Source organism: Alligator mississippiensis, chromosome 1 (genome assembly GCF_030867095.1).
Source record: "Alligator mississippiensis isolate rAllMis1 chromosome 1, rAllMis1, whole genome shotgun sequence".
NCBI classification, from domain to species: domain Eukaryota; kingdom Metazoa; phylum Chordata; order Crocodylia; family Alligatoridae; genus Alligator; species Alligator mississippiensis.
Window position 1 is genome coordinate 102,198,333 of NC_081824.1, and position 26,379 is coordinate 102,224,711.

General features: G+C 42.7%; 1 protein-coding gene across 3 annotated transcripts in view; it reads right to left on the reverse strand.

Annotated features, from left to right (window-relative positions):
* ROS1 (ROS proto-oncogene 1, receptor tyrosine kinase) overlaps positions 1 to 22,359 on the reverse strand; it is a 139,991-nt gene extending 117,632 nt beyond the window's left edge. Inside the window, exon 1 of one of the 3 annotated variants that reach the window (XM_059733188.1) lies at positions 21,811 to 22,358. In XM_059733188.1, the coding sequence (XP_059589171.1) occupies positions 21,811 to 21,849 (39 nt within the window). In that variant the 5' untranslated portion in view covers positions 21,850 to 22,358. Of the gene's footprint in view, positions 1 to 21,810 lie in introns of all 3 variants that reach the window. The other 2 variants (XM_059733183.1, XM_019479660.2) reach the window with 2 other exon arrangements.
* Positions 22,360 to 26,379: the final 4,020 nt, after the last annotated feature.

Below are 26,379 nucleotides of genomic sequence, written 5' to 3' on the forward strand. Positions count from 1 at the left end.
GGAGTCGTTATAACAGAAGATAAAGAGCATTCATATACACTGTAATTTACTAGGTTAAATTTTAATAAGCATGACATTAATGTTTCACTCCAAATTCAAATATAAACACATCAGACCTCACTCCCCACTTTTACCCACATATTCTTTAGATGCAATTTTGAATAAAGTGTCTTGCAATTAAAAATTCTAAGGGTGTAGCAACTGAAGCATGCTTCAAAGAGTTAAGCACAGGTTTTTTTTTCCGGAACTTACCACACTACTTGCACATAAGTTCTGACAATTGTCTGAGAAAGTGCAATGTGCTGTGGAAATCAATGCGTAGCAAAAAGAAACAAAACTGGTTAGCTTGTAATTCCACAGGTAGATGTTCTTCATAACTTGAACAACAGATTCATCTGTCAGAATGCTGCTTTTCTTAATTCAGTCATACAAATTCCCTTGATTCTAGACACCAGAAACAAAACTTCTTCATTTCAATGTTCAAGTGAATTAAAATCCTTACTTAAAATACATCCATTTTGTGACTTTAGGGATTCCTGGATCACTTGCCTTGAAATTGTGCAACATCTCTTTCATAGCTTTGTATTCAACTAATGAAACAAAAGTGTGGACAGATGAAAGGCACCAGATTCCTTATCTAAATAGCATTCACATGAAATGGAAGCTAAGATGAACGCCCAGAATGAGGTATCATGATGAATAAGGAAGTAGGGGAAGGAGGGAATAAGTTAAATCCTTTTCCACGTTGCATTTTCTACTAGGATGAAACAGTTTTAAAGCACTTTTTTTTAAAGTGACAACAGGTAAGATGGCCAGGCTGGGTAGTGTGCTAGAGAATGACTTTGTTAAAACACTTTTAATAATAGCCCACAAAAACCAGCACAATCTTGCCAATGGACGCTATTTTTAACAGCAGCTTCCAAACATGGTAAATGGGGACACACAGAGACACAAAATACCCTTGAAGTCAGAATGCTTTGTTGGGTTTTGTACACAAAATCACAGCAAGTGGAATACTGCTCCTATACACTTTTTGAATCATGGATGTTATTTCTATTTTTAAAATATTTATAGTCTGGTAGCACCAGGTATACCCACTACCCTGGCAAAACAAAAACAAACAAAAAAATCTGCTCCACTTCATTATGTGCTTTTCAAAGGGGTTCTTACAAGCTGTTTTTCACCAGTTTAATTTATGATTTTAAATTGTAAAATTTTGTGTGGACACTTTCAACTATTTTAGGCAAGGTCAGCTCCCAGACTACTGCACCAGGCAGCACAGTTTGGGGAGGTGATGAGCAACCAACAGTGGAAAAAGAACAGGTTAAGGACTATTTAGAAAAGTTAGACATATACAAGTCCAGGGGGGCAGACGAGATACACCCAAGGGTGCAGAGGGAATTGGCTGATGTGTTTGCAGAGGCACTGGCCATCATCTTTGAAAACTCATGGTGATTGGGAGAGGTCCTGGATGATTGGAAAAGGGCAAATATTGCCCATATTTAAGAAAGGGGAAAAGGAGGATCCAGGGAACTACAGACCAATCAGCCTCAGCCCAGTCTTTGGAAAAATCATAGAGCAGATCCTCAAGGAATCCATTTTTAAGCACTTGGAGGAGAAAAAGGTAATTAAGAACAGTCAGCATGGATTCACTAGGGGCAAGTCATGCCTGGCCAGCCTGATTTCCTTCTATGATGAGGTGACTGGCTCTGTGGATGCAGGGTGACTGGTGGATGTCTTGTACCTTGATTTTAGCAAGGTTTTTTATACAGTCTTCCACAACATTCTCACAGGCAAGTTAAGGAAGTACTGGCTGGATGAATGGACTTGAAAGTGGATAGAAAACTGGCTGGAGCATCGGGCTCAGTAATCAATGGTTCGATGTCTAGCTGGGAGCCAGTATCAAATGGAGTGCCCAAGGGTTCAGTCCTGGGCCTGGTTTTGTTCAGTGTCTTTGTAAACGACCTGGAAGGTGGCATAGAGTGCACCCTCAACAAGTTTGCAGATGGCAGCAAGCTGTGGGAAGCAGTAGATACACTGGAGGGTAGGGCTAGGATTCAGACAAAGGTGTAGACAAATTGGAGGACTGGGCCAAAAGGGATTTCATGATGTTCAACAAAGACAAGTGCAAAGTCCTGCACTTAGGATGGAACAATCCCATGTACCAATACAGGCTGGGGCTGACTGCCTGGGCAGCAGCTCTGCAGAAAAGGACCTGGGGGTTGCAATGGACAATAAGCTGAATATGAGTCAGCAGTGTGCCCTTGTTGCCAAGAAGGCTGGTGGCATACTGGGCTGCATTGGTAGGTGTGTTGCCTACAGGCCAAGGGAAGTGATTATTCCCCTCTGTTCAGCACTGGTGAGGACACATATGGAGTACTGTGTTAGTTTTGGGCACCCCACTACAAAAAGAATGTGGAGATATTGGAGAATCCAGCGGAGGCCAACAAAAATGGTGAGGGGGCTGGGGAACATGATTTAGGAAAGACTAAGGGAACTGGGCTTATTTAGCCTACAGCAGAGGAGACTGAGCGGGGACTTAATAGCATCCTTCAACTACCTGAAGGGGGGTTCAAAAATAATGGAGCTAGATTGTTCTTGGTGGTGGCAGATGAAAGAACAAGAAGCAGTGATCTCAAGTTGCAGCAAGGGAAATTTAAGTTTGATATTACGAAGAATTTTCTCACTAGGAGGGAAGTAAAACACTGGAACAGGTTACCCAGAGAGGTGATGGAATCTCCTTTCTTAGAGGTTTTCAAGACCCAGCTGGACAAAGCTTTGGCTGGGATGATCTAACTGGGGCTGGTTCTCCTTTGGGCAAGGGGTTGGACTAGATCAGTGTTTCTCAATCTGTGGGTAGAGACCCAAAAGTGGGTCACAAGAATATATGAAAGATTCACAAACAAACTTTAAAAATGGATTCTCCTTTAAAGGAGAAAAATGTGGGAAACCGTGGCTTTTCCCTTGGAGGCTGGCAGAGTTCCAGCCTACTAGGGGCTGCTTGGGTCCCCACATGCCCTACACACCCACCCTCTGCCCCACACACAGGGGGGCTGGGGCCTGGAGGCAGGGGGGAGCAGGTCAGGAGTAAGGGGCACTCTGTCAGGACTGTCTATCCACATTTACAAATGGGACCTGGTACAAAAAAGGTTGAGAAGCACTGGACTAGATGACCTCCCGAGGTCCCTTCCAATCCTAACTGACTATGATTCTATGAACCCAAGTTGGGTTATTTTGGTTCAGTCTCTAGGAAGTGGTTTAAATTAAACTGGAATAAGCTCATTGGACCAGAATAAGAGCACTTACATATGAGTATGCTCTGTTTGAGCTAAATCAGCTTCTTTAAACAGATAATCTAGCAAAGAATTTAAGTAAAGGTCAGTGAGAGTTAAATTTTAAAAGCTAATAAACTAAGTAAACCAGTGACTAGTAGCATAAAACTTCAGGTACAATTAACTGTGCCTTCTATGTCAGCAGTTTAGACATCTAAGAAGTCACCCAACATGCATTTACTGGGAACATCTACATGTGCTATTAATGCTATTGGCCACATCTACACGAGACTCTACGTCACCGTAGCAATGCACTGCGGCAACATAGTGTCAGCAGGCACAAACTGTGATGCTGCAGCTACATCACTGTAGTGATGCACTTCCTCAGTATAGGGCACTGTTACAGCAACCCAGAGGCTAAAAATAACCATGTGCCAGCCACCAGCACAGTGAAGTAACAGCGTTGCAATAAGAGCCATTACTGAGCCATCAATTACTACTTCCTAAAAGAAGTACTAAATGACAGCTCAGTAACAATGGTGCCATAGGGGCCCACTGGGCACATCTACATGTGCAGTGCACCCTGTTAGGAACAAATGTGTTCCCAACCTTCTCTGCCCCCCTGCAACAGCCAGGGAGAGCTCCAGGCTGCCCTGGGTACTAGAATGGAGGCTGGCAAAGGGAACAGAGCCAGTCCTGATGCCCACAGCACCAGGAGAGCTCTGCCAGCTGCAGTGGTAGCCGTCTCCTGGCCCCTGTGCACATCAGGATAGGACCTGAAGTGCATGGAGTCAGGAGATAACTACCACTGAAGCTGGCACAGCTCTCCTGGCTCTGTGTACATCAGGACACACAGCTACCAAGTGGGGCTTCCTTGCCTGGCAAGGAGTTCCCAGGGAGCTCTTCTGGGTGTAAGGCCCCCCATTCAGCAGGGAGCTAGCCAGGAGCTGTCCCACAAGCAGGACAGCTGCTGGCAAGCCCTGTGGCCCACTCAGCAGGGGGCTCACTTGCTGGACAGTTCCCAGCCAATTCCCTGCCTAGCAAGAGGCACACAGCTCACCAGCAGCTGCCTGTTTGGGTTCCCAGCCCCTCCAGAGTTTCCAGCTCCATGTCATGCAGAACTTTTCCAAGGAGCCAGCAGAGGCTGGATTCCCAGCCCCCACTCACTCTCCAGAGATCCCAATTGCATGCTGGGAGCTGGGAGTTTGGATGGGGGCAGAGAGCTCCCCAGTCCTGGCACTGATTTGCTTCCAGCTACTGAGCAGCTCCAAGACCAGGGACTGAGGCCTCAGACCTCCAGGACCCAGTCCTGTCCCTGTGACCTCCTGGAGCATGTTCACTTGTCTCTGGAGAATGCCCATGCATGTACACTCTGGCATATAGCAAGTTGCCCTGGGTGGGGTAGGAGAAGCTGGAGCCAGCACCTGGGCTGGCCCCAGAAACCTTACCTGCAGTTCTGAGGGCCTCGCAGGACTCCAGCAGTGGTGATCCAGCAGTGGAGAGCCTGGCCAGCAACCAGAGCATGGCTCTGGACAGCCATGTTCCAGTTTCAGGCAGCACATGCTATTACCACATGCTTTTTTCTAGCATGCTGCAAATTAGCAGCACAAGGAATGCCTTTATGTGCAGCGTGTCCACCACCACAGATGGGTCTGCGGTGCTACATACCACACATGAGTGCTTGTATGGACATGCCACTGCTGTCTAGACTGTCCGGGAGCAAATTTGTTCCCAGTCAGTATCTACATGAGTGCTATTGCACAGTTAATCTAGTATCTGGTACTAGGTAACTTCACAATAGCCTCATTTACTGTGCAGTAAATGGCCTGCATGTGTAGACTGTGTCACCTTTACTGTATAGTAGATTAGTCTACTGCACAGTAAAGCACCTCATGTAGCTGCACCTACAGTCACCTAATTAGGGGTCTAAGAAGGTACAATTAAATACATAGCTAAAAAGTGTCTAAAGGGTTAGAGAAAAAAAGGTTAAGTATTTTATAGTGCATTGAGTTTTGTGTATGGAGCAATATTCAACCAAGGTACAACTCCAAGTCGGAATCTAACTCCCTATATTTTGAGGAGATAAAACTGCTTATATGATTTCAGACAGTGACAGAGATATGAAACATCCTTATTAACAGGAATTACTTCATTGTGTGCATATCAATAAAATAAAATGTATGTATTGTGTACATAGATGAGCACATGGCAGGATGGCAGGGGTGTAGACACTAACACAATGGGATTTTTCCCCCTGACAGGAGCATCTAGGCTTCACTGTAATAAAATTAATAAGTAACTTCAATACAAAAAAGAGACAAAAAATAAAATAACATTTAAAACCTTTTTACTGACAAGAAAAAATCCTCATTAAAAATCATCTTTTGTTGTCCACCAGGCAGCACTGTAACACATCACAAATGAGACTCTTGAAGGAAAACAAGTTAGAGTATTATTTCCTTTTGTTCTGTCCAATGCAATGCAATGCAGGTGACAAACAGTTATTAACATTCACCCAAGTGCATGAGCTTTTTCATTTGTCATCTAAACTTCTTGCAGAGAGGAAATTATTTATGGCTTTAAAGATGGCAGTTCAAGAGAAGGAATTGTTTCTTGCTGGGAATCTAGAAATTGTGACATACAGGAAGCAACTCCTTTTATTAGGATCTGTTTTATAACTAATAGGCTATCTATTGGCACATAAGTGGGAATCCCAAAACCTGTTGTAGACCATGAATAAAACTTGACCTTTAGAGTATATACCTCCTTATAATACACTAAATCCTCCTTAAAATATATGAAACATCCTTTCCAAAGAGCATCAGAAGGAGAGATCACTCTACTGTCTGAGAGAATGGGAGATAAGAGGATCACTTTAAGCACTAATAGACAGAAAAATAACATTTTTCTCCCCTTCCTGAGAAAACAGATTGTTACGCTCTATGTAAACATGCTGACCCTGATTTATTTTTTGCCGTAGTGTCAGAGCACCTCTCAAACAGTGAGAATCCTTTGAGAACACTGTCCACATTTTACATTTGAAGAATTTGAGGCAGAGAGAAATTAATATCTGATTTGGGAAAGCGCTTACACATGTGCTTAAATTTAAGCACATGAATAATTTCACTGAATCCAATGCAACTGCTTACATGCTTCAAGTTAACAGGCATTTCGCTGAATCAGGAAAAGGTCACAAAAGAACTGCTGGCAAAACCCACTACTATGGAGTTCAAATCCAGTGCTTTAAAGGATGAGAGCACCCACCCTTTGAAGCTCTCCCACCTCACATGGCAAACGACCTCATTTCATTCATATTCTAATTTTAAAGTCTCCTTAGAAAGCTTCATCACAGTGATAAAGAACCCAAACTCTGAACCTGCATTACACTGGGTCATGATGTGAACTCTTTGAAGCAAAGTTTGCATCCTCAGATCCTGCCTTATGGGGGACTGCCAACTGCACAACCATACTCCAATCTGTTGGAGTTAAAAACAAAAAAAAAAGATGTCAGCTTTTACCAAAACTTACTTACTAGCCTTCTTTCTGTACAGATAGCCTTAAAAACACAAACTGATGCAAAGCCATCACTGGAGTTGAAAGCTTGTCACTGTTTCCTAAAGATCAGATTATTCTTATTTAGCCTCTAGCAGTGCTCTGTCTCATTGGCTTTTGAATTTCTCAAGAAAAGAAAGTGAACAAGGACCCTGAGGGCAGTGAAGCTTCCATCTCTGGGCCCCTTTTTTATCTGCCAGTGTAACCTCGAAAGCTGTTTGTTTGGCCATGACAACTGACTAGTTCAAAAACACTTTGCACAAACAAGAGTGGACAAGAGAAACCTCACAGAATTTGACTTAAAATATATATCTCTCTGTGCAGATTAGGGAGGTGGTTAGGGAAAAACAGACAGTTAAACTGGATCAAATTGGAAAGACAGTCATGCATAAGATACTTAGTTAAACCAGTCAGGAGACAGGGATTTGTTTCCATTGATCTAGAATAATGATGACTGGAGAAATGTCTCATTAAATGATGTACAATGATGAATTTCAGACTGGGGAAAATTAGGATGGGGAGATTAACAATTATATGAAAGCTGAAAGCAAGTCTAAAATCAGCAAATTAATGAATGGTTAAGAAACAACATGAGTTTGTAAGTCAGGCAGCAGAATATTATCATTAGTTATCAGATCAAGGTGGAATAGTATATACCTTAGCTTGCTGCAAAATTAAAATCTGAAAAATTCAGGGTGGCTTATTCAACTGATTGTCTTTTTATCTTAGAATCACAGGAGATGGTACAAACTGTGATCATGAAAGGCAGGTGTGGCTTAAGGGAGTAAAAAAAATTCAATACCAATTAACAATATGAAAAAAATATATTTTAGGGATTGTTATAAAGGGTAGAGGTTGGCAAGATAGATGCTGTAGTCTTTAGCTGCTCAATTAATTATATTATCCATTAGCTATTTTTGTGTTGCTGTTATTTATTGACTAAATGTACTGCACTTGGAAAATAAAAGGTCTCTGTTCTCAGAATGCTGGATTTCACCATAAATAAATATAACATGGCACAGCCGTTCAAGTACAATGAAGCCTGGCACAGGGTTTCTGAGGAAGAACTGTGTAGGAAGGATTTGCAAAGGTTTCCTGGAGGGAACAGAAGGAACAGAGGGATGTGTGCTGCAAAGGGAGTAAATTATTGGCGCAAGTAAGGGGGTGGAAGCACAAATAAGGGTTACTCTGTGTATCTTCATAAGTGAAGAGTGAACCTCAAAAAGCCCGAATATTCAGTTTGCATAAATATCCAAACTTCTTTACTAAGGAAATGTTATGAGAGGAGCCTTCCTGTTTTCTGCCAACAGTACTTTCTGTTTATAGGCAGGTTGGAATACCCTGTAAACAGTTTTTTATCAAGAGTAGTTCCACATTCAGCTTCCTGGCAGCATACCAGAGCCCCAGAAGCAGAAAGTACACTCAGATGGGGACAGTGGTGCCATGAGAAGTGCAAAACATAGCAAGTGTTCACCTTCTGCAACATGACTGGGTCAAGCCCATAGAATGGAAACAAGTCAAGGTTAGAAGAGCAAGAAAATTAATACAGAACAACATGAAATGCTTGTGGGCTTCCAATTTTTTTAAAAATCAGGTTTATTTCAAATATTGAAAGACATTTCAGATCATTTCTCATTTGAAAAGTAGAACATGGCTTTGGGTCAGTGAACATAGCTTTTCAGTGGAGCTCAAGAGATTTAGGTTCTATTCTGTACTTACCCTGTATACAGGCAAGGCTCTGGTCCAGTAAGAGTACAAACTCTTAGGTATGTCTTTAACAGGGAAAGCAAGCGTTTGCTAGAGTCAACTAATATGTGATAAACTCCTCATGAAGATAACGCAGTATATAATTTTTATGTGAGTTAACAGATCAAGATGAATTCCATTGGAGAACCTAGGGTTCACTTTGACAAACCAAAGCATAAAAAATACAAAATACTGTGTTTTCCCTGAGATTTTACCATGTTGTAACCCTTGTCCACACTTCTGCCAGCAGAGCCATTTCAGCTAGGAGCATGAAATATTCACACTCTGTATCCAAAGCAGCCAAGCCAACAGAACCACCAGTGTGGACAGGCACCACTGGCAGTGTTATGATGCACATATAAAGGTTAGTTAACATATAGCATCTGTTCAATCTATTTCTTAAGAAAACCCACAAATTTAAAAACACCACCCCTGGTCTCTTTAAATTGGTGCAACATTTAGTAAAGCTTTAATGGTAGTAATTTAAATTTAGTAATGCCTTTGATGGAAATACCAACATTTTAATAAAGTTCCAGCCCAAAAGCTAATAAAGAGATACTTAAGGTTATAAAAAAATATTCTAACCATTAAAGCAATTGAAAGGCGATTTGAGGTTCACATTAGCAATAAACACTTTATATTAGAATCTTGTATTTACATTTTTTAAAATATCCTGAAACCACAGAGGGTTAGAAAGGCTAGAGTCCCAAGGTTTTTACATGTTAGACTTAGACTATGCTAAATCTGTGGAATGCTAAGCAGTGTTAAAGTTAGGACGTGCTATAAGCAGTAGCATGTCAAGGGTTAATAGAGTGTCTTGCCTGCACAGCCCTGACTTGCCATTAGAGAGCTGGTGAGCAGGGGTACAGAGGAAGCAGGATACCTTGGCTCTATCCTCGTTCTGGGGTGCTGGTGGGGAGTGGGAGTGCTACATCCTGGGGTGCTGGAGGACTGCAAATTGCTCATTTTATCTCTGTGGAGCAGACTGAAGTTAACCTACTATAAGCTAGGTAGCACAGTCCAGAGTTAACCGCACCTAGCATGAGTTAACAAGCTTTAACATGCAGACGGTCATGTTTTAAGTGCCCTTAGTATAGTCTAAGTGTAACATATAACTTCACCCTTAGATTAGGTTCTTTCTTTAACTAAATGAAGCAAACTCTCTTCAGTTTTTAATCACTATTTTGTGTCTTCCGTATCTTTGCTGTGCTGTTTTTGTTTCTCGTGCTTCAGATTGCTCTTTTGTTTTATTAACATAGAGGCATCTATCTAACCACAGTAATGTGACATGAAAACAAAGAGCAAAAAAGATTGAGAAAAGTATAGCTTAAAAAAATCTCCCAAAAGGATGTTAAGAGCCATATGTTAAAACCAACTCCTGCAACGAAAGGAAGACGATGTGGGATTTTCTGTGACCAAAAGGGGTGATTCTGAAGTACAGAGGAGAGAGAGAGAGAGAAAAGAAAAAGTAGCTCCCTGTATTTGTTATATGCATCAGCAATCACACTAGCCATGCAGACACAGAAAAAGCTGTAATTCCATCAGTAATTGCTTTTCAGTCCATCACTACTAGCACCTGTAGAGCCTGTGTCTGGCACTGCCACTTTTGACCCCAAAAAACATTATCACAAAAGGCCAATGAGGCTGAACGGAATGCTAGAGAGACTAGTTAATGCCTCTCAAATAAATATATAGCTTGTTTAATTTCGCACCTTGCCATGTACAAGCAAAGGTGGCAGAAGTCAGTTGTAAATCAGTTTAACACCATGCTCATGCATCTTTGCACCAAATTAGCTAAAATCAATTTAAGAAATACACCTTTGGTTAAGCAGTAAATTTTTGCATGTAGATCAGGTCAACTCTTATACAGTGCAGAATTATAACTATATTAAAATTTGCATTTTAGGGGCCTGATCTTAAAAGATATTAAGCATGACTTGGGAGTTAGTGGATGCATCTACACATGACGCTACATCACTGTAGCAACACACTATGGTGACAGCCTTCACCGGTGTCTACATGTGACCAGCAGCTACTCCCCTATTACAGTGCACCGCTATGGCAAGAAAGCTGCTAAAAATAACCATGCACCACACATAGGGCAACCTATCGATGCACCCATTAAGTGCTTTCAACTCTCACTGAAATCAGTGCCAAGCACATCAGAAGTTGAGGGTACCTAGCATGTCTCAGGAGAAAAACAGCACTCCTAAACTGTAACATGCCCAGAGGTGAAATGGGCAACTCCTATCCAGCTGACCCTTCACCAGATAGGACTTCTAGGAAAGAGTCTACCAAGGTAGATAAAATCAAGATCTCCATCTCATTTTCCTCCACCAAGCGGAACATAATTTATGACTGAGGAATATAGTGACCTTGTCTTGACTCCAGTTTAGCACAATAGCTATAAAAAGCAAGCATAGACAATTAACACATACTAAACTGATTGAGTTAATGCAGTGGTTCTCAACCTTTTTAGACTCATGGACCCTTTGTTAAACTCAAGGCTCCCCTCAAAAAAATGCCAGCTCTTTGCTTTAATATGCTTTAACAATAAAAAATAATAGAGCAATTCGGTTGCAAAAAACTCAGAAAGATCAGCATTTTTTTACACTATGGGTGACTATTTGAAATCTCTGAGCTTATCTTATAAATCATGTGCAGGTGCTGGCACATCTAACAATACTAATACTGTATGGCACCCTTAAAAAAATCTTGAGGCACCCAAGTGCTATGGCACCCTAATTAACAAACATCAAGTTAAAGCCTAGGATAGGGTCTTGACAAGGTAGCATATGCTAACATCACACTTTTAAATTAGACAAGGCTTTGGAGGATTTCTTTCAAACCACTGGAGTAACAATAGCACCTTAGGGCAGGGATGGCCAACATGTAGCACATGTGCTACAAGTGGCATCCGCAGCTTGTGTGTGTGGCACAGGGTAGATCAGGGAGGGGACAAGGAGCACAGTAGAAAATAGGACAGGAAGAAGAAAGCAGAGAAGCATATTGGACAGGGAAAGGGGTTCAGAGTGGTACATGGAGGGTATAGGGCTAATTTATGGCGCACATGCCAAACAGGCATAAGTCCACACTGCCCTAGGGCACAAGTTCCTAGCACCAACTGTGAGCAAATACAAGTGTCAGGTGAGAACTAGAGACCTGCAAGAGGCAGAAATTTTCATTTGAGAGAGAACTTCTACAACATATCATTGTACATATAAAACTAATTTCCCAACATAAAAATACTTATGTAATCAACTTAAATTATTAAAAGCAAAAGATTAAGATCTACATGTATTTGAGTTTTCTTTTTATAGTACTGAGTTTACTTTCTGTTTTATACAAGGAATCTAGGAAACACCAATCCATTTCATTTTTATTTCATGAACAATTACTGTTCTTTGGGTTATCATCATTGACATGTATAGAAATATTTGATATATGCCCACAACCCTCTTTGACTTGACATAATGGAAAAACACAGATCCTTCTATTCATCTTCAGTTTTTGCCATTTTTAAAACAAACTGAATACATAAAGTCTGGGCCTAAAACTAATTGACAGTGTCTCTTTATATATAAAGTTATAATTCACAGCTGTGACACTTCTGAATTGCAGGAATTTGACCTTGTAATTCATGGGTGTAATGTCCTAATGCTATGTGGAAAAGTTGCACAACAAGCTTTTTCCACATACACAGTGATTATTAGAGATTTATGACCCATGCATATCTGGTTCATTCTCTGTGCCACTCGCAAGGAATGTAGATTTTTGAAAGAGCCCAAAGTGATCAGAAAAAGAATGGTCTTATCTGACCTGAATTCCCAGATTAATGATTCCCATCCTTCCTCCCCCAAAGAAACAAATTGAAAGCATGGAAAGAATATCTCTGAGCCTGTTTTTTGCCCTCAAAGAATCTCAGACTCAGAAGATGTTGCCATTTTTAATACAATTTGAAAGCTGGAAGGATTGAGGGGTTAAATTCAGTCTTGGTGTAAAGCAACGGTTTTCAGTGTAATTGCACTCAATCAGATGAGTTTTGAATTTGTCTTCAAACTTCTAAGTCTCTATTTAGCAAGTTATAACTAAATAGACTACCTTATTTAGGAAATATCCTATATGTTATTTTATGTGGCTGTTCCTCCAAATATTGTTTAAGACTCCATAATGTAACTGCATATCTTACAAGAGTAGTTTTGAAGCTTTTATTTGTTAGTTCTATAAAACATGAGTAAATATGCTTTAAAATAACACCTGAACAGTCAGTCAAAACCAAAAATCATGATTAAAGCCATTTATTTACCCTGTCCCAAAAATGTAAAACCCTCATGCTCTGTGGAAAAAATAGCCAAAATCAATGCTTCGTGTTTAAAAACATATATTAGGTGGGTCAGGATATGGCTGTTTATTTTAAAAGTATATGCAAAGCATGATACGTTAATTACAAGAGGGAAAATATGCAAAATTTATGAATGACATAAAATCCTATCTTCATGTAAGGAAATAGGACCTGTGTCACTAATGTCATAGTGCAAAGAGCTCATCCATTGAAAACCTATTAAATAATATTAGATTTTTCTTTGACATAGAATAGTAATAAATTTTAGCTTACATGATTTTATTATAGTTGACCCTAAAACATCTTTCAATGAAGAAAAGGAACATTCTGCACTATTTATTCACAAGATTTAAAAGTATAGTATGGCATCAGGTGCTTTTGTTCATATTTCACATACTAGCTTCAGAACCACAAAGACTTGAAACATTTTTTTTTAAGTGAAGGCACTACAGAGGATTATTCAGCAGCTGTAAAAACTCGTAGAGTCAATGACAGTGTGACAAATGATCAGTGTTAATCATGATCTCATAATTACATCATAAAAACTGACATTACAGGATATGCAACAGTAATTAAAGTGATAAAAGGCACAGACATCCATCCACAATATGTCTCACATTAAGAGTTACACCCAGATTTGACTACCACACCAAATTAGACTGCCATACCTATATTAGCTTTCAATAACCACATCATTGTTATTCCTTCTATGTTAACTTTGGTAAAGTTTTCTCCCCACCCAGATCAGATCCATTGTTTCCTATACAGTTGAGTTGAAGACAAAGTTCAGGCTTGTTAAAGACCTCTTCATTAGTGCCTGAACACTATATTTTCTAGCATATAACCTGCACCTTTCCCATCAAAACTATCTGGGGAAAATTGGGATGTGGATTGTGGGTGACCGAGCTTGGGATCCGGGGAAGGGGTCCAGCTGGGTTGTAGCCACAAACCCAGCACGTAGATGGGTACTTGCGACCGCTGGAGTAGAATTAGGCACAAACGCATACTGATTCAAACAAAGATGGCTTTACTTACACTGTCACGCTGTACAGCGTAGGAAGAAGGTTAACTTCAAACTCCAACTTCTGTTACAATCAAACCGAGGAGCTCTTATAAGACGAGATATCTTTAACTCGAGCATGCAGGACACGGGGGTACGTCGGGGGGGTCATTGACGGGGAGTCGGCGGCGGGTGATCAGACCGCCAGGTTCCACTCCGAGACGAACACGGAGTTCTCCAACCTGGGCGGAAACGACTCCAACCCTTTATACGGCTAGCGAGCCAATTGCCAGCTGCCACGTAGGAATAATTTGAAACCGGCCAATTAGAGTATGCGCATTTGCATATGAGTGGCGGGAACTTTTCCACCCCGGGGCTCTCCACCGTGCCAAAATTCCCGTCTCACCGTGCCTTGTGCTAGAAAGTTCCACTGTACCGAGGCACTCAACTAATCAGTTCTGACATGCCCCCTTGCCGATGGTACAGCTGGAATTTGAAGCACATGCACGTCATCTAACTCGTCACTCCTCTCGAGGGGTAACCGGCTATATACAAAAACATACAACAAAAAACGTTCGTCCTCAACAGATCGAATCAAATAGTAACCAATACAAACACAAACACACATAAGTACATTGGTTACAAAAAGTTCAATCACGAGGAGTTCAATAGGTGTCATGGTGAAGTCACACGTCAGACCTCTGCATCTTCTCTTCCTCTCTCTGGGTCCACCTCTGACACGTATCTCGAACCTCAAACAAAAAAAAACTGCAAAGAAAGAATTCTTTGAACAATTAATTAACTTACATTACACTATTTATATGGAGTTGCGCGTGTAACAGGACAGCTAATCAAATCCCCTTTGTGGCTTCCCACTCTCCCCCAAGCACACGATACAAGTGCTCGGACACGATTCAGCTCTGGACGATTCTCGCACACCCACAGATGCACCGTCATGAATGACGATCCACACACGGATGCTGCGTGATCTTGTCCGTGCTCAGTGAGACGAGGACGTCCCAGACTCGTCGTCTGGTTCCCTCGGACACTGGAAACCCAGTTCATAGGCCAGTTGCCATTGGCCCTCGTCTCCCAGGATCCGTAGCTGTCATTTCGAGAGCCTAGAATGTTGCAGAAGGAATCCAAACATGATCCTTTCCTCTGGTGTTCTTTGCGGCGGTTGCCATACTCGCTCCGAGTCGCTTGAAGTCCCTGTGTCCGACTTCATGAGCGCCTGTAACCACGGAAGCTGTCGTAGAAGATTACATGCAGGCTGACCAGCTAGCGGGTTGAGGAGGATTCGAAGGATGGTGGCGTTCCTCCCTCCATAAACCTCAACACAGGCTTCTACGCCATTGAAAGTCACTGGAACAGTCCCGGGGTTTCGCAGGTGGCGGTGAGGCCACGGTCCTCGCTGCTGGGGCGGTGTTAGTCCCAGTGCGTGCGCTCGGGAGTTCCAGGAACCGTATGAGCTTCCTATTATCTCCAGTAGAATCTGTTCCGCGTTCACCCTCGACGGGCGACCATCGTGCCATACGTGGGATTTGTAATCGACCTGACCCGCGACAAGTGCTGGAAGAGGAATGGGCCAGCGAACATTGCATGTCACTAGGTCCACATCGGTGGCGTGTCCTCCACTCCACGAGGCTTGTCGGGTTAGGAAACTAGCCTCTTCCAAGTCTAGTAGGTCAGATCCGAATTCCAAGACCAGACGTCCTAGCCACATAGCCAAGGTCTCATCAGGCTTTATCTTCAACCCTCTACACAATTCCTGTAGTTCAGTCCAAGTACGGGTACGATAGGTGGTGTGGACTGCATCCTGCACATTAATCACTCGGCTGACTGTCACTGCAGGACACGCTGCTGTTGAGGCTGCTGCTGCATCTAATGGGAGGGGCGGATGTAACCCTTCACTCAATGCCCCCTCCCCATAGTAAGGAGGCGGGGCTGCCAGGAGCAACGTCATTTCGGTGAGCGGGGTTGCTGGGTGGATTCCCGACGATTCTCCCGAAGCTCCGCCCTTCTCTTCCGGTTTCTCCGGGCAGCTCGCTCCTTCCTTGGCGCCATCTTGGAGTGGTGTCAGCTCAGGGCTTTTCTCCACTGCTGCTTCTTTACCCTCCTGTACGGCCATGAGCAGTCGGGCTTCCAAATCTGCATTCTCCCGCAGCAGAGTTGTTACGGCGCGGAACAGCACATTCAACATTTTCCCCTTGTCTCTCGAGCCTGTCTCAGCGTGGCCCCACAACCCAAACACCAGTGGGGGACTGAACTGGTCGGTCGTCATCGGTTCTCCACCCTCCCGCGTGAGTCGCATGCAGCGGGCAAACTCCTGGCTGAGGGTTGGGCTCACTTCGCTCGACTCGAATCTGGCGAAGGGTACGGCGTTCCCTTCCTCCCGGGGCCTGAACAAGACCCGCTCGCTGCCCATCACACACCCGAACGCTTCGGGGTGCAGATGTGCTTCCCATTCTTCCGAGTCTTCTTCTTCCCCTTTCAGCGAAAGATAGCTGCTGACAAACCTTTCACCTATTCCGCCCGCCTGGTGATAGGCGATGTGGGTGCCTAGCTCCACAGCGTTCGACACGTGGCATCTCTCACTACGCCAGGGACAGCTTCTAACTAACTCTAACTCCATCGAGTCTTCCACAAATTCCGATTCCAATCCTGATCCTGTTAATCCTGATCCTGTTCGTGACGCCATGTGGGTGACCGAGCTTGGGATCCGGGGAAGGGGTCCGGCTGGGTTGTAGCCACAAACCCGGCACGTAGATGGGTACTTGCGACCGCTGGAGTAGAATTAGGCACAAACGCGTACTGGTTCAAACAAAGATGGCTTTACTTACACTGCCACGATGTACAGCGTAGGAAGAAGGTTAACTTCAAACTCCAACTTCTGTTACAATCAAACCGAGGAGCTCTTATAAGTCGAGATATCTTTAACCTCGAGCATGCAGGGCATGGGGGTACGTCGGGGGGGTCGTCGACAGGGAGTCGTCGGTGATCAGACCGCCAGGTTCCACTCTGAGACGAGCACGGAGTTCTCCAACCTGGGCAGAAACGACTTCAACCCTTTATACGGCTAGCGAGCCAATTGCCAGCCGCCACGTAGGAATAATTTGAAACCGGCCAATTAGAGTATGCGCATTTGCATATGAGCGGCAGGAACTTTTCCACACCAGGGCTCTCCACCATGCCGAGAATTCCCCTGTCTCACCGTGCCTTGTGCTAGAAAGTTCCACTGTACCGAGGCACTCAACTAATCAGTTCTGACATGGATTATATGAAAGGAAAAAGGATCCCCATGGGTCCGGAAATTTAGCAGTGCAAGTATTAACTGCCATAGGTCTGGGAGCCATGGAAAATTAGCGCTTCCACTGCTTCCCAGCCCTCAGCCACTGCTGCCAAATTTTCCAACCTGCCGGGAGCCCCCTCCCCATAGGTGCAGCAAATTGAGCTGGTACATTGGGTTGGTCCACAGACCCAGCACGTTGAGTTCAAGCCAGCACATGGCCTCAGACTGGACACACTGGTTCCAACCATGCGTGCTGGCTCTGGAGCCATATACCTGGTCAGAACCACCTCACAGGGTCAGACCTGGTGTGCAGCCCCAGACTCCAAGTGCTGGATCAGCCTTTGCACCCTATCCAGTTTGCAGGGCTGGCAACAGGCTTAGGAGCAGGCTTGTCTCCCTAGCTGCTGCTATTCCGATATTTACCCAAAGTTAGGTCTTTTATTTTGCATAGTACCTTTTAAAAAACAGGATGTGTGCTACACTCAGAGATGGGTTATATGCAAGAAAATATGGTGATTCATGTAACATAAAGACTTTAATCAGGCATACTTAAAGGCACTTTTATACAGGGGATTTTAGTCATCTGTGCATGCAAGGAGACTTAAACCCATAGGCAAAGATATAAATATGAAACACAGGTGCCATTCAAACTGGTTTCAGACAACCTGACCTTCAGTGATGGCTGAAATGCACTAGACCCTCAGTGAACATTCAATATGATATTTCCTACTATTCCCCAAGGAGGCAGTGAAGCCACAAGAGCAAGATGACATACTCATGTCCACTTGTGTTCATAACACAAACAGCTGTGATGATGTGTTTGGAGCAAGTTGAAACTGCTTAAAACTAGTAAAAAAAGAGAAAGTTTTTGCTAAGTCTTTTGTGAAAACTGTCCCATTTTGTAGGAAAATTCTACGATTTACTTTTCAACTGGTTCTAGGCTTATTAAAGATGTGGGTTACTACTTAGATAAGGGATTTACAGTAATCTTAGCCCTATTGAGCCACACATTTGTATCCTGTAGTTAAGTCTGAATCAGAGAAGGAAAGCATAGTCTTGTCAGTTATAGATGGGAAAAGCCTTTTTACAGACTTTTGCCTACTGTGTTTATGTGAGAAGGAATGAGGTGTCTATGTGGACACTCTGGCCACATCCAGACAATCAGGGGCAAGCGGTTCGTGGCACCACAGACTTCTTTGTAGCACCACAAACTGCACATAGTGAATGTTAAAATATGTGCCATGCTGCAAATTTGCAGCACAGTAGCATACTTTGCTACAGGGATTTCCTGGCAGGAAAAAAAGAGCGCCGGAACAAAAAGTAGTACAGTGCTCACAAAATAAGCATGTGCCAGCACAAATGGAAGCTGGGATGTTCAGAGCAATGCTCTGGCTGCTGGCCAGGCCTCTGTGCTGCGCCTGGTGCTCCAGTATGCCACTAGCCCACCGGGTAAGACTGCTGGGGCCAGTACAGATGCTAGCCCTAGACTCCAGCTGTCCCTGTCTGAAAGGCTGCGAGAAGCTAGGTAAGGGCAGTTTGCCAGTTGCAAGACAAATTAGTGCACATTCAGGGGCATGCACTGAGGCAATTTGTGCCACTGCAAGCATGCACCCCTGCTAGTCTAGACACGGCCTCTATCTCTAGCTGATTTAGTCTGTAGACTTTAATAAAGAGTGGTGTTATAGAGGTGGAGAATTCTTTAAAATGCTTTAGCCTCCCACCAGTATGACTTCAGTTTCCCCATGGTTCAAGCTGTCATTTTTTACCCAGTTGTTTGTCCTAGGCAGTCTAGTTAAATGGAATCACTTAGGTGTGAAAAAAAAATCTTTTGTGGCATTCTAGCCCACCATTCAGCATCATAGCAAGATCCTATGTCAATTTTTATAGATGGTCTCCTTGCATACCATTCTCTAGTGTTGGGCCTTGTCTAAATGTTTATGCTTCTCTCAGTGCACACTCCTGTTGCAACGATGAAATAGAAAACACAGACAGCAAAAATACTGTTCTCCATTTTACCTTGTTAAGCCAGAACTCCTTGGTGGTAGCAGCTGACTTGTACTAGTGGGACTGAGTGCAAAATTTGCTCCATATGTAAGAGGACTCTCAATCAGTAAACTGTCCTTCTGTTAAGTGAAAGGGATTAACATACCTCTCATGGTTTAGAATTGTTCTTGCACTCTGTATTTTGTGACCTGGGGTCTTTTCCACTTCACTGTGCATTATGTTTTTCCCCTCCAAGTCACTAAAGAAATCACTAAAAACCTCTGAACAACAAGAACTCTCCTGTTAGCAATACAAAAGCAAGCCTGCTCTCAAACAAGCTGAAATTCAAGCCTATCTGTGTAAATTTGGCTTTAGGCTCTTTTTCCTCAGAACAAATGTATGAAATGAGATGCTTCTGAAAGTAAGAGCATATAAACTGACAGGTTTGTGAGACAAGCTTAGGTGTATTCTTCAACACAATCCTGTTTTCTCCTTCCACCAGACTACTATAATATAGATTTTAAAACTGATCATTGCACAGAGATTAATCAACTATTTTATATCTGTGTTAAAAACTCTTTCAATTTGAACTGTTATATAGAATTAATTAATTAATTAATTAATCATTAATACTCTGCTTCTACTGAAACACAAGAACAAGCTTCATCTTAAATGCTTTGAAATGACATTATTCTAAGAAGACTTCTCTTCGTCTTCTTAGGCCAAGTGTTGATGACTAGGAAGCTAACTTTGTGTCATAATTAATTGTGTAAATTATTTAATGAGCAACTCTTAGTTTCATTGTAAGATCTGAAAAGTGATTAATATTTCTGTCATGTCCACAAAAATATCCTTGAGACAATGTTTCAAAAAATAACAATAAAAGAGGTTCACACATTCAGAGTTAAGAGAAACCTACAAATAGGACTGGAGGTGTGATTCAAAAGGACATGTTTGCATTGTTAATTAAATCCAAATACCTGAATGTAACCTTACTCTTCTGAATTAACTCTAAAATCCAGGGAATCAAACTCAGCAGACTTAAACCCTTGGGCCACATCCAGACGAGCATGGACATGTGGTATGTAGTGTCGCAGACCCATCTGCGATGCCACACACTGCACATGCAGGCATTCCCCACGCAGCTATCTTGCCAAAAAAAGTGGGGCAGCAGCTGCCGGTCAGGCTTTCTACCATGGCTGCATCCCCAGAAGGCCCCCACAACCATTGGCGATGCGTAGGGGGTGCACGCAGCTGCATGTGCACCCCCCTGAGCTTGACAGTGCACCCCCTGCAAAAAGTGCTGCTGACACTGCCAGTGGTGCCTGTCGGTGGTTACCATTCGCCACCCCATCACCCTTGCTGCCTTATTTTTTCTTCATGTTATAGATTTTCCATTGCCGGTGACAATTTCAATATCTTCCATGCTGTGGTGTGGTTGGAGCATCATTTTACTGTGACAGTCCAGGAAATATGTGAGAAGCAAGGTTAGTTTTTTTTGGGGGGGGAAAGGGGTGATCTTTTATTGAACTATCTTTTGCTCCAAAATAGTCCCCCAGAATCTCAGCTTCTTTTGTTTAAAAATTGATTTCAAACCCCTCACTTACAAAGGTCATCCTGAAAATGTAAACCAAATATAAACCAATGTAGCAACATATGACTGTGTTTACAGACATCCGGAAGAGATTTGGGCTTCACCTTAATCATCTTTCCCAGTTATTCTCAACCTTTTTAGACTCAAGGCATCCCGTATTAGATTCAAGGCACCACTCATAACTTTTGCACATTGAGCAGCACCCCATTTCAAAAACTAATTTATTTATTGCAGTGCTTCTCTTCTTACAGAGAGGTCTTGCAGTGGTGGCATGGGAGCAGCCAGGCAGGGAGAAACCTGAGTATGCACTTACTGCTTAACTCCTCACACCTGCCACCTGCACCCTGGTTGAAAATCATTGTCTTAGCTAAATTAAGTCTCAGCCATTACAATGTCAAGGCATGGATTGTACCCTTGCTATGCTTTCTGTCCTTGGCCCACTGCAGGGTGTTTTTGGTGTCTTTGGTTTTATTTTCATAATATACTTTGTAATTTCAGTATATGAGGGCCTGGGGCAGATGGTCTTAACACATTTTGGATAAATGGCTGTCTGCAAACACAGAAGCCTGAATTCAAGCCCTTCCAGTCCCACATGTCTAAACAACATCCTGTAGTAGTGGTAGGCAACCTATGGCCCATAGTCTGTAGGTCCATCCTGTGGAGCCAGGGAGCTCTGGCATGCTCACTTAGCAAAAAACCTCAGAAGCATTCAGCAGTGGGGAAATTTGTTCATGCTCCAGCCAGGCAGCAGGGAGAAGCAGCTGCAGTAGACAGGTCCCTGTGCCAGCCTGCCTTAGTTACCTGCCTCCTGCAAACATTGCTGACTGCTGTCCTATACAACAAATGAAACTAACATGGTAAAAGGCATAACAGCAAAGTAAATCACACAGAAGCTATTTCACCAACTGCATCGTTCATTTTCATATTCAATTCACACTATAACAGTTAGATGAAGCAGTTGTGGAATTTCCACCTGAGGGAGGGCTGCAGGATCTAAGGAATCAGATGTAAAATTTAGGTGCAACTTACCACCAAGAACATATGTCTTTGGATAGAAGCAGCTCCCATGGATGTCCACTGAGCAGTGATTCTTAACCAGGGTCCTGCAGCACCCTCAAGTGCTTTCAAGGGTGCTGCAGGGTGCCATACAATGTTAGCACCGTTAAGTACATAAGCATGCTTCACAAGATAAACCCAGAGATTTCAAATAGGAATCCATTCTGACTCGTTGTGGTCTTTCTGAATTCTTTGCAAGAGAAAAACTGATAACTGCTACAGTCTATTATTTTTCCATTGTCAAAAAAATGAGTGAAAACTAAGAGCTGGCACTTTCCAAAGGGTGCCTCGAGTCTAGCAAGGAGTGCCTCAAGTCTAAGAAAGTTGAGAATCAGTGCCATAGAGCAAGAAGAGGGAAAAGGCTGGTTACTCACACACCAAAGGGCAGAGCTAACAGACCTTCCTGACAGAACTCTTTCATTACCCCAGAAAAAGAAGCAACCACCATAACCAAGCCCTTTTAAAACCTGTAACTCAGGAAATGATTAACTGTTTAAAAACAAAAGACAGAGATAACACAAAATAAAGCAACTCAACTACTGACTCCCCTTCCCAGAAACTATGCCCTTGTCTCCACCGCCCAGGAAAACATAGGACACATCCTTCATGCATCACCACACTCCAGAGTCCTCTTCCTTATATATCCCAAGAAGACATATGATGGACAGAAACTCTTTAAGCCTTTTTGGATTGCTTATTCAGAGTCCAAACTACATTTAGGGCACAGATTCTGCTAAAAGGGCAATTGTAACAATGTTGTAACCTTGTATCAGAGATTTTTGCTTTACCATTGCCTACTAAAAAGCAAGGGGACTACACGATTCAGGTTTGTTGGGTTTTTTTGACACTATGTAAGGTATGGCAACGGCTAAATTAAATGATTTAGACTTTTTTTCTGTCTCCAAGTGAAATTATTCTAGACAAAGATAAGTAACTATTAAAACTATTCTACCTTATTTTAAGAGACATTTTTTAGAACTGACAAATTAGCATAATTTGTAATAAGTATTTGGTTTTCATGGTGCACTGAACTATTCCAGAGCACTAATGAAAATATATATAATTAACCTTATTATCAGGGCTGGCCCGTCCTATCCTGCAAAACCTGAGGCTGCAGGGAGCCCCACAGCCAAGGAACACCCTGCGTCTGGCCACTCACCACCCTCTCCCTTCCCTGCTGCCACTGGCTTGACATCCGGCTGCTCACCACGCCTCTTGCTGTTGACATCACTGCCACTGGCTTCTTTGGGCACTTGCCACCCCCCTGCCCCCCATTGCCAAAGCCAGATTCTTCACATCAGGGGCCCCCAAATCTATATTTTGCAGGGGGGCCCCAGAAATAGTGGGCTGGCCCTGCTTATCATGCCACGCTGCTATTATAACGTCTTCAAAGAAGAGCTAACATGCTCCATGCATTTGCGTTTTTGCTGTTTTTTCTCCCTTGCTTTTGTCATTACTTGCAGTCTAATTTTCAAGTATTGGAATAATATCAGTATTAGAGAAGTGCCAGTTTCTACAGTTATATATGCTTATCAAAACCATATCACTCTTTAAATCCAGTTTTGGTGTGACCCTGGGATTTGACTTTTTTCCCTTATATTAGTTTTACACCACTGATGTCTACACAGCTAGAAAGGTGGCTGTACAATGAGCAACTGAGAACAGAAACATGCCACTAAGCCAATTTTTGCCCAAGTTTAGCAAGTTGTCTCTGCAAGATACACAAGTTAGTCTCTTACATTGTTTAGTCAGAAGAGCCTCTGGCAGTCTACTGATGAAATCTAGTGAGAATGAAGTTGATTATTAAATCACTTTAGTAATAAATGTTTAGTAATGAATGTCATAAATGTTCAACCCTATATTATTTCCTGTTTCATGACAGTGAGCCTCTGATAGTTACACTCACATCTCAAGCACTCATTTTTCAGAGAAGTGATAAAGAATAACAATCTGTATCCTATGAAGGATAATCTAATTTATCAAGCATACTGTGAAAAATATGCTTAATCATATTCACACAATATTTTGCAAAGTTAAAAAAGAAACAATAATATTAATGGAAGAATGGACTTTTAAATGCTTATCAGAGCTAAGTCTTTGTTGTGTGACAAAGCCATAAGGTGTTGGGATGCTGCCAGAGATATACCCTGTGTTTGTGTAAGCTTACTGGTCCCTCCCTCTGCTGAATGGGTATGTCCAGGTTATTAATTTATCCAGAAATCATGGCTTACCGCAGGCACTTTGGTAGGCACAAAAGGACAGAATAACAAATCTACCACAGGCACAAAGGACAAAGTAACAAGGAAGAACAAATTACATGAAAAACGACCAAATGTTTTGACAACAGAGTAAGGTAAAACAGAACTGACAAAATCCTAAACCTATGTTCAAACTACCACCTAGCCCTCATAAAAGTTTCTGTGAAAATCTCCAGGGGTCAACTGCTCAGTCACAGCTAGCTCCCTCAATCAGGGACCTCCAATCCGTTCCTCAAAAGGACCCTCCCTCTTGACACACCCTCCCTGCCACTGCCTCTCTGCCTCCCCCTCCTTTCAGGGAGTCAGAAAATCCAGAGTGCTTTTGCCTGTAGGTCCATGACCTATGTAAATTATAAATACTATAGGTTATTGATTCTCTTAGGGCATGCAAGTTAGTTAAGTAAAATCTACTATTGCAGTCATATCACATTTCCAAAATGTCACCTTCAGAATTGCCAGCAAAATAGCAGGCCTGTAACAGAAGGTTTTATTATACTGTGCACTCCGTTTATATGCATACTGGATATGCATCATCTGCTTAACTGCATAACACAGTGCCAATCCCAATGTGTACCCCCCAAAACAGCAGCTCTCTGCCTATTAATTTAGTGCAATGTTTCTCAACCCTGTTTTAGCACCCTGGGATACTAGGTGATCCTTTTAAGGGTGTTACAGGGTGCAGCACAAAATTAGCACTGTCAGGTGTGGAAACACCTGCACATGATTCACAAGAGAAACCCTGAGATATGAATAGGCATGTTTGACCTGCTGTGGTCTTTCTTTGCAACAGAAGAATTGCCCTAATTATTTTTCTGCAGTCAAGAAGTGAGTGAAAGTTAAAGAGCTGGGATTTTCTGAGGAGTGCCTTGAGTCTAAGGAGGGCAGAGAACCCTGAGTCTGAAAAGGCTGAAAACCACCCACTTCGTGCAAACACTTCAGGTGCATAGTATCTTTTAGCCATCCTCCTGTCTACTTTGTAACTTTGTTGACCATACTGACAGTAACTGCCCACTCTGTAACTAATTGTACATTTTTAACTGCCACCATAACACTGTGAGGGGGAAGTGAGAACCACAGGAGCTGGCTGGTTTCATAGCTGTGCTTATCAAAGCTTCTAATAGCAGGTGGGCAGTGACTATTAGAAACCTGGGGAATGAGGGTAGCTAGCCAGTCTGGGGACTGCTTTACATAGCATTTTTTACATTAAGTCTGCATAAGTATATGTTTCAAGTTAGGGCAGGGCTTAGTGCTATGGTTAAGCATACTCCTGGCATGCCTCCTGTACCTGGGGGTCCTGTACAGCAGGGAGTCTTGCAGTGTCTTTTGCAGAGACTGCATATGGGAGAGACTGCACAGACATCTCCCACACTGAAAGTCCTGGTATTTGGGCCTTTTTAAACAGGGATGGCCTTAACTATAGTTAAAGTAGCTAGAACAAGGCTGAAAATTTCATTGTAGGATTTTAACACGTTAGCTAACATGTTAAAACTACATTTAGCCTCCTCCCCTTTCCAGTGTGCATGAGATTGTAGATCTAAGAAACAAGAATTCAAGCCAGTTATGCTAAGGCTCAGGTTAGTCTTTCTGTATATTTTCTAGGATGATCTCTTATAACCTAGAGCTGAGATCATTTACTCATAGGGGTGCATAGGGGTTAGAGCTGTGCAAACTTTACTCATTGTAGGGATGTAAGCTGTAGCTGTGTTGATCTAGAGACATAGGCAGACAAGGTTCTTTGGGTAAATCCCATATCTTTTATTGGTTGGTCTAATAAAAGATATTGGATTTACCCAAAGAACCTTGTCTACTCATTGGAGGGAGTGCTTATGATCATAAGCGGCCCCACTGAAGCAGATGTAACTACTCATGTGAGTAGCAGCTCACCAAAATGAATAGGCACTGCCCATCCACTGTTAGAAGACTTGAAAATGCAGAGAAGATGCAGCCCCACCAGCCCCTGTCCTTCTCAAAGGCTCTAAGGAAGCTTTAAGTTGCTTCTCCCTTCCCCACCCCTCAGTATGGATACCCATTTTCAGTTGCTTCTCTCCTCCTCTTCCCCCCCCCCCCCCATGTTGCTAGGGCAGGATTATTTTCCTTGGATCATTGCTTGAACCGGGCCTTAAGCAAAATAATATGCGATCAAGTTGTGAAGTCCTGGCAATGCTGCCGCTATTGTGTACCTGCAGAAACCTAGAAAATGACAGTTGTGCTGTATTTCTTGATTACACTTATTTTAGGAGGAAAAAAAAACCCTCAAGCAAACCTATGGTTATGATAGTAGAAA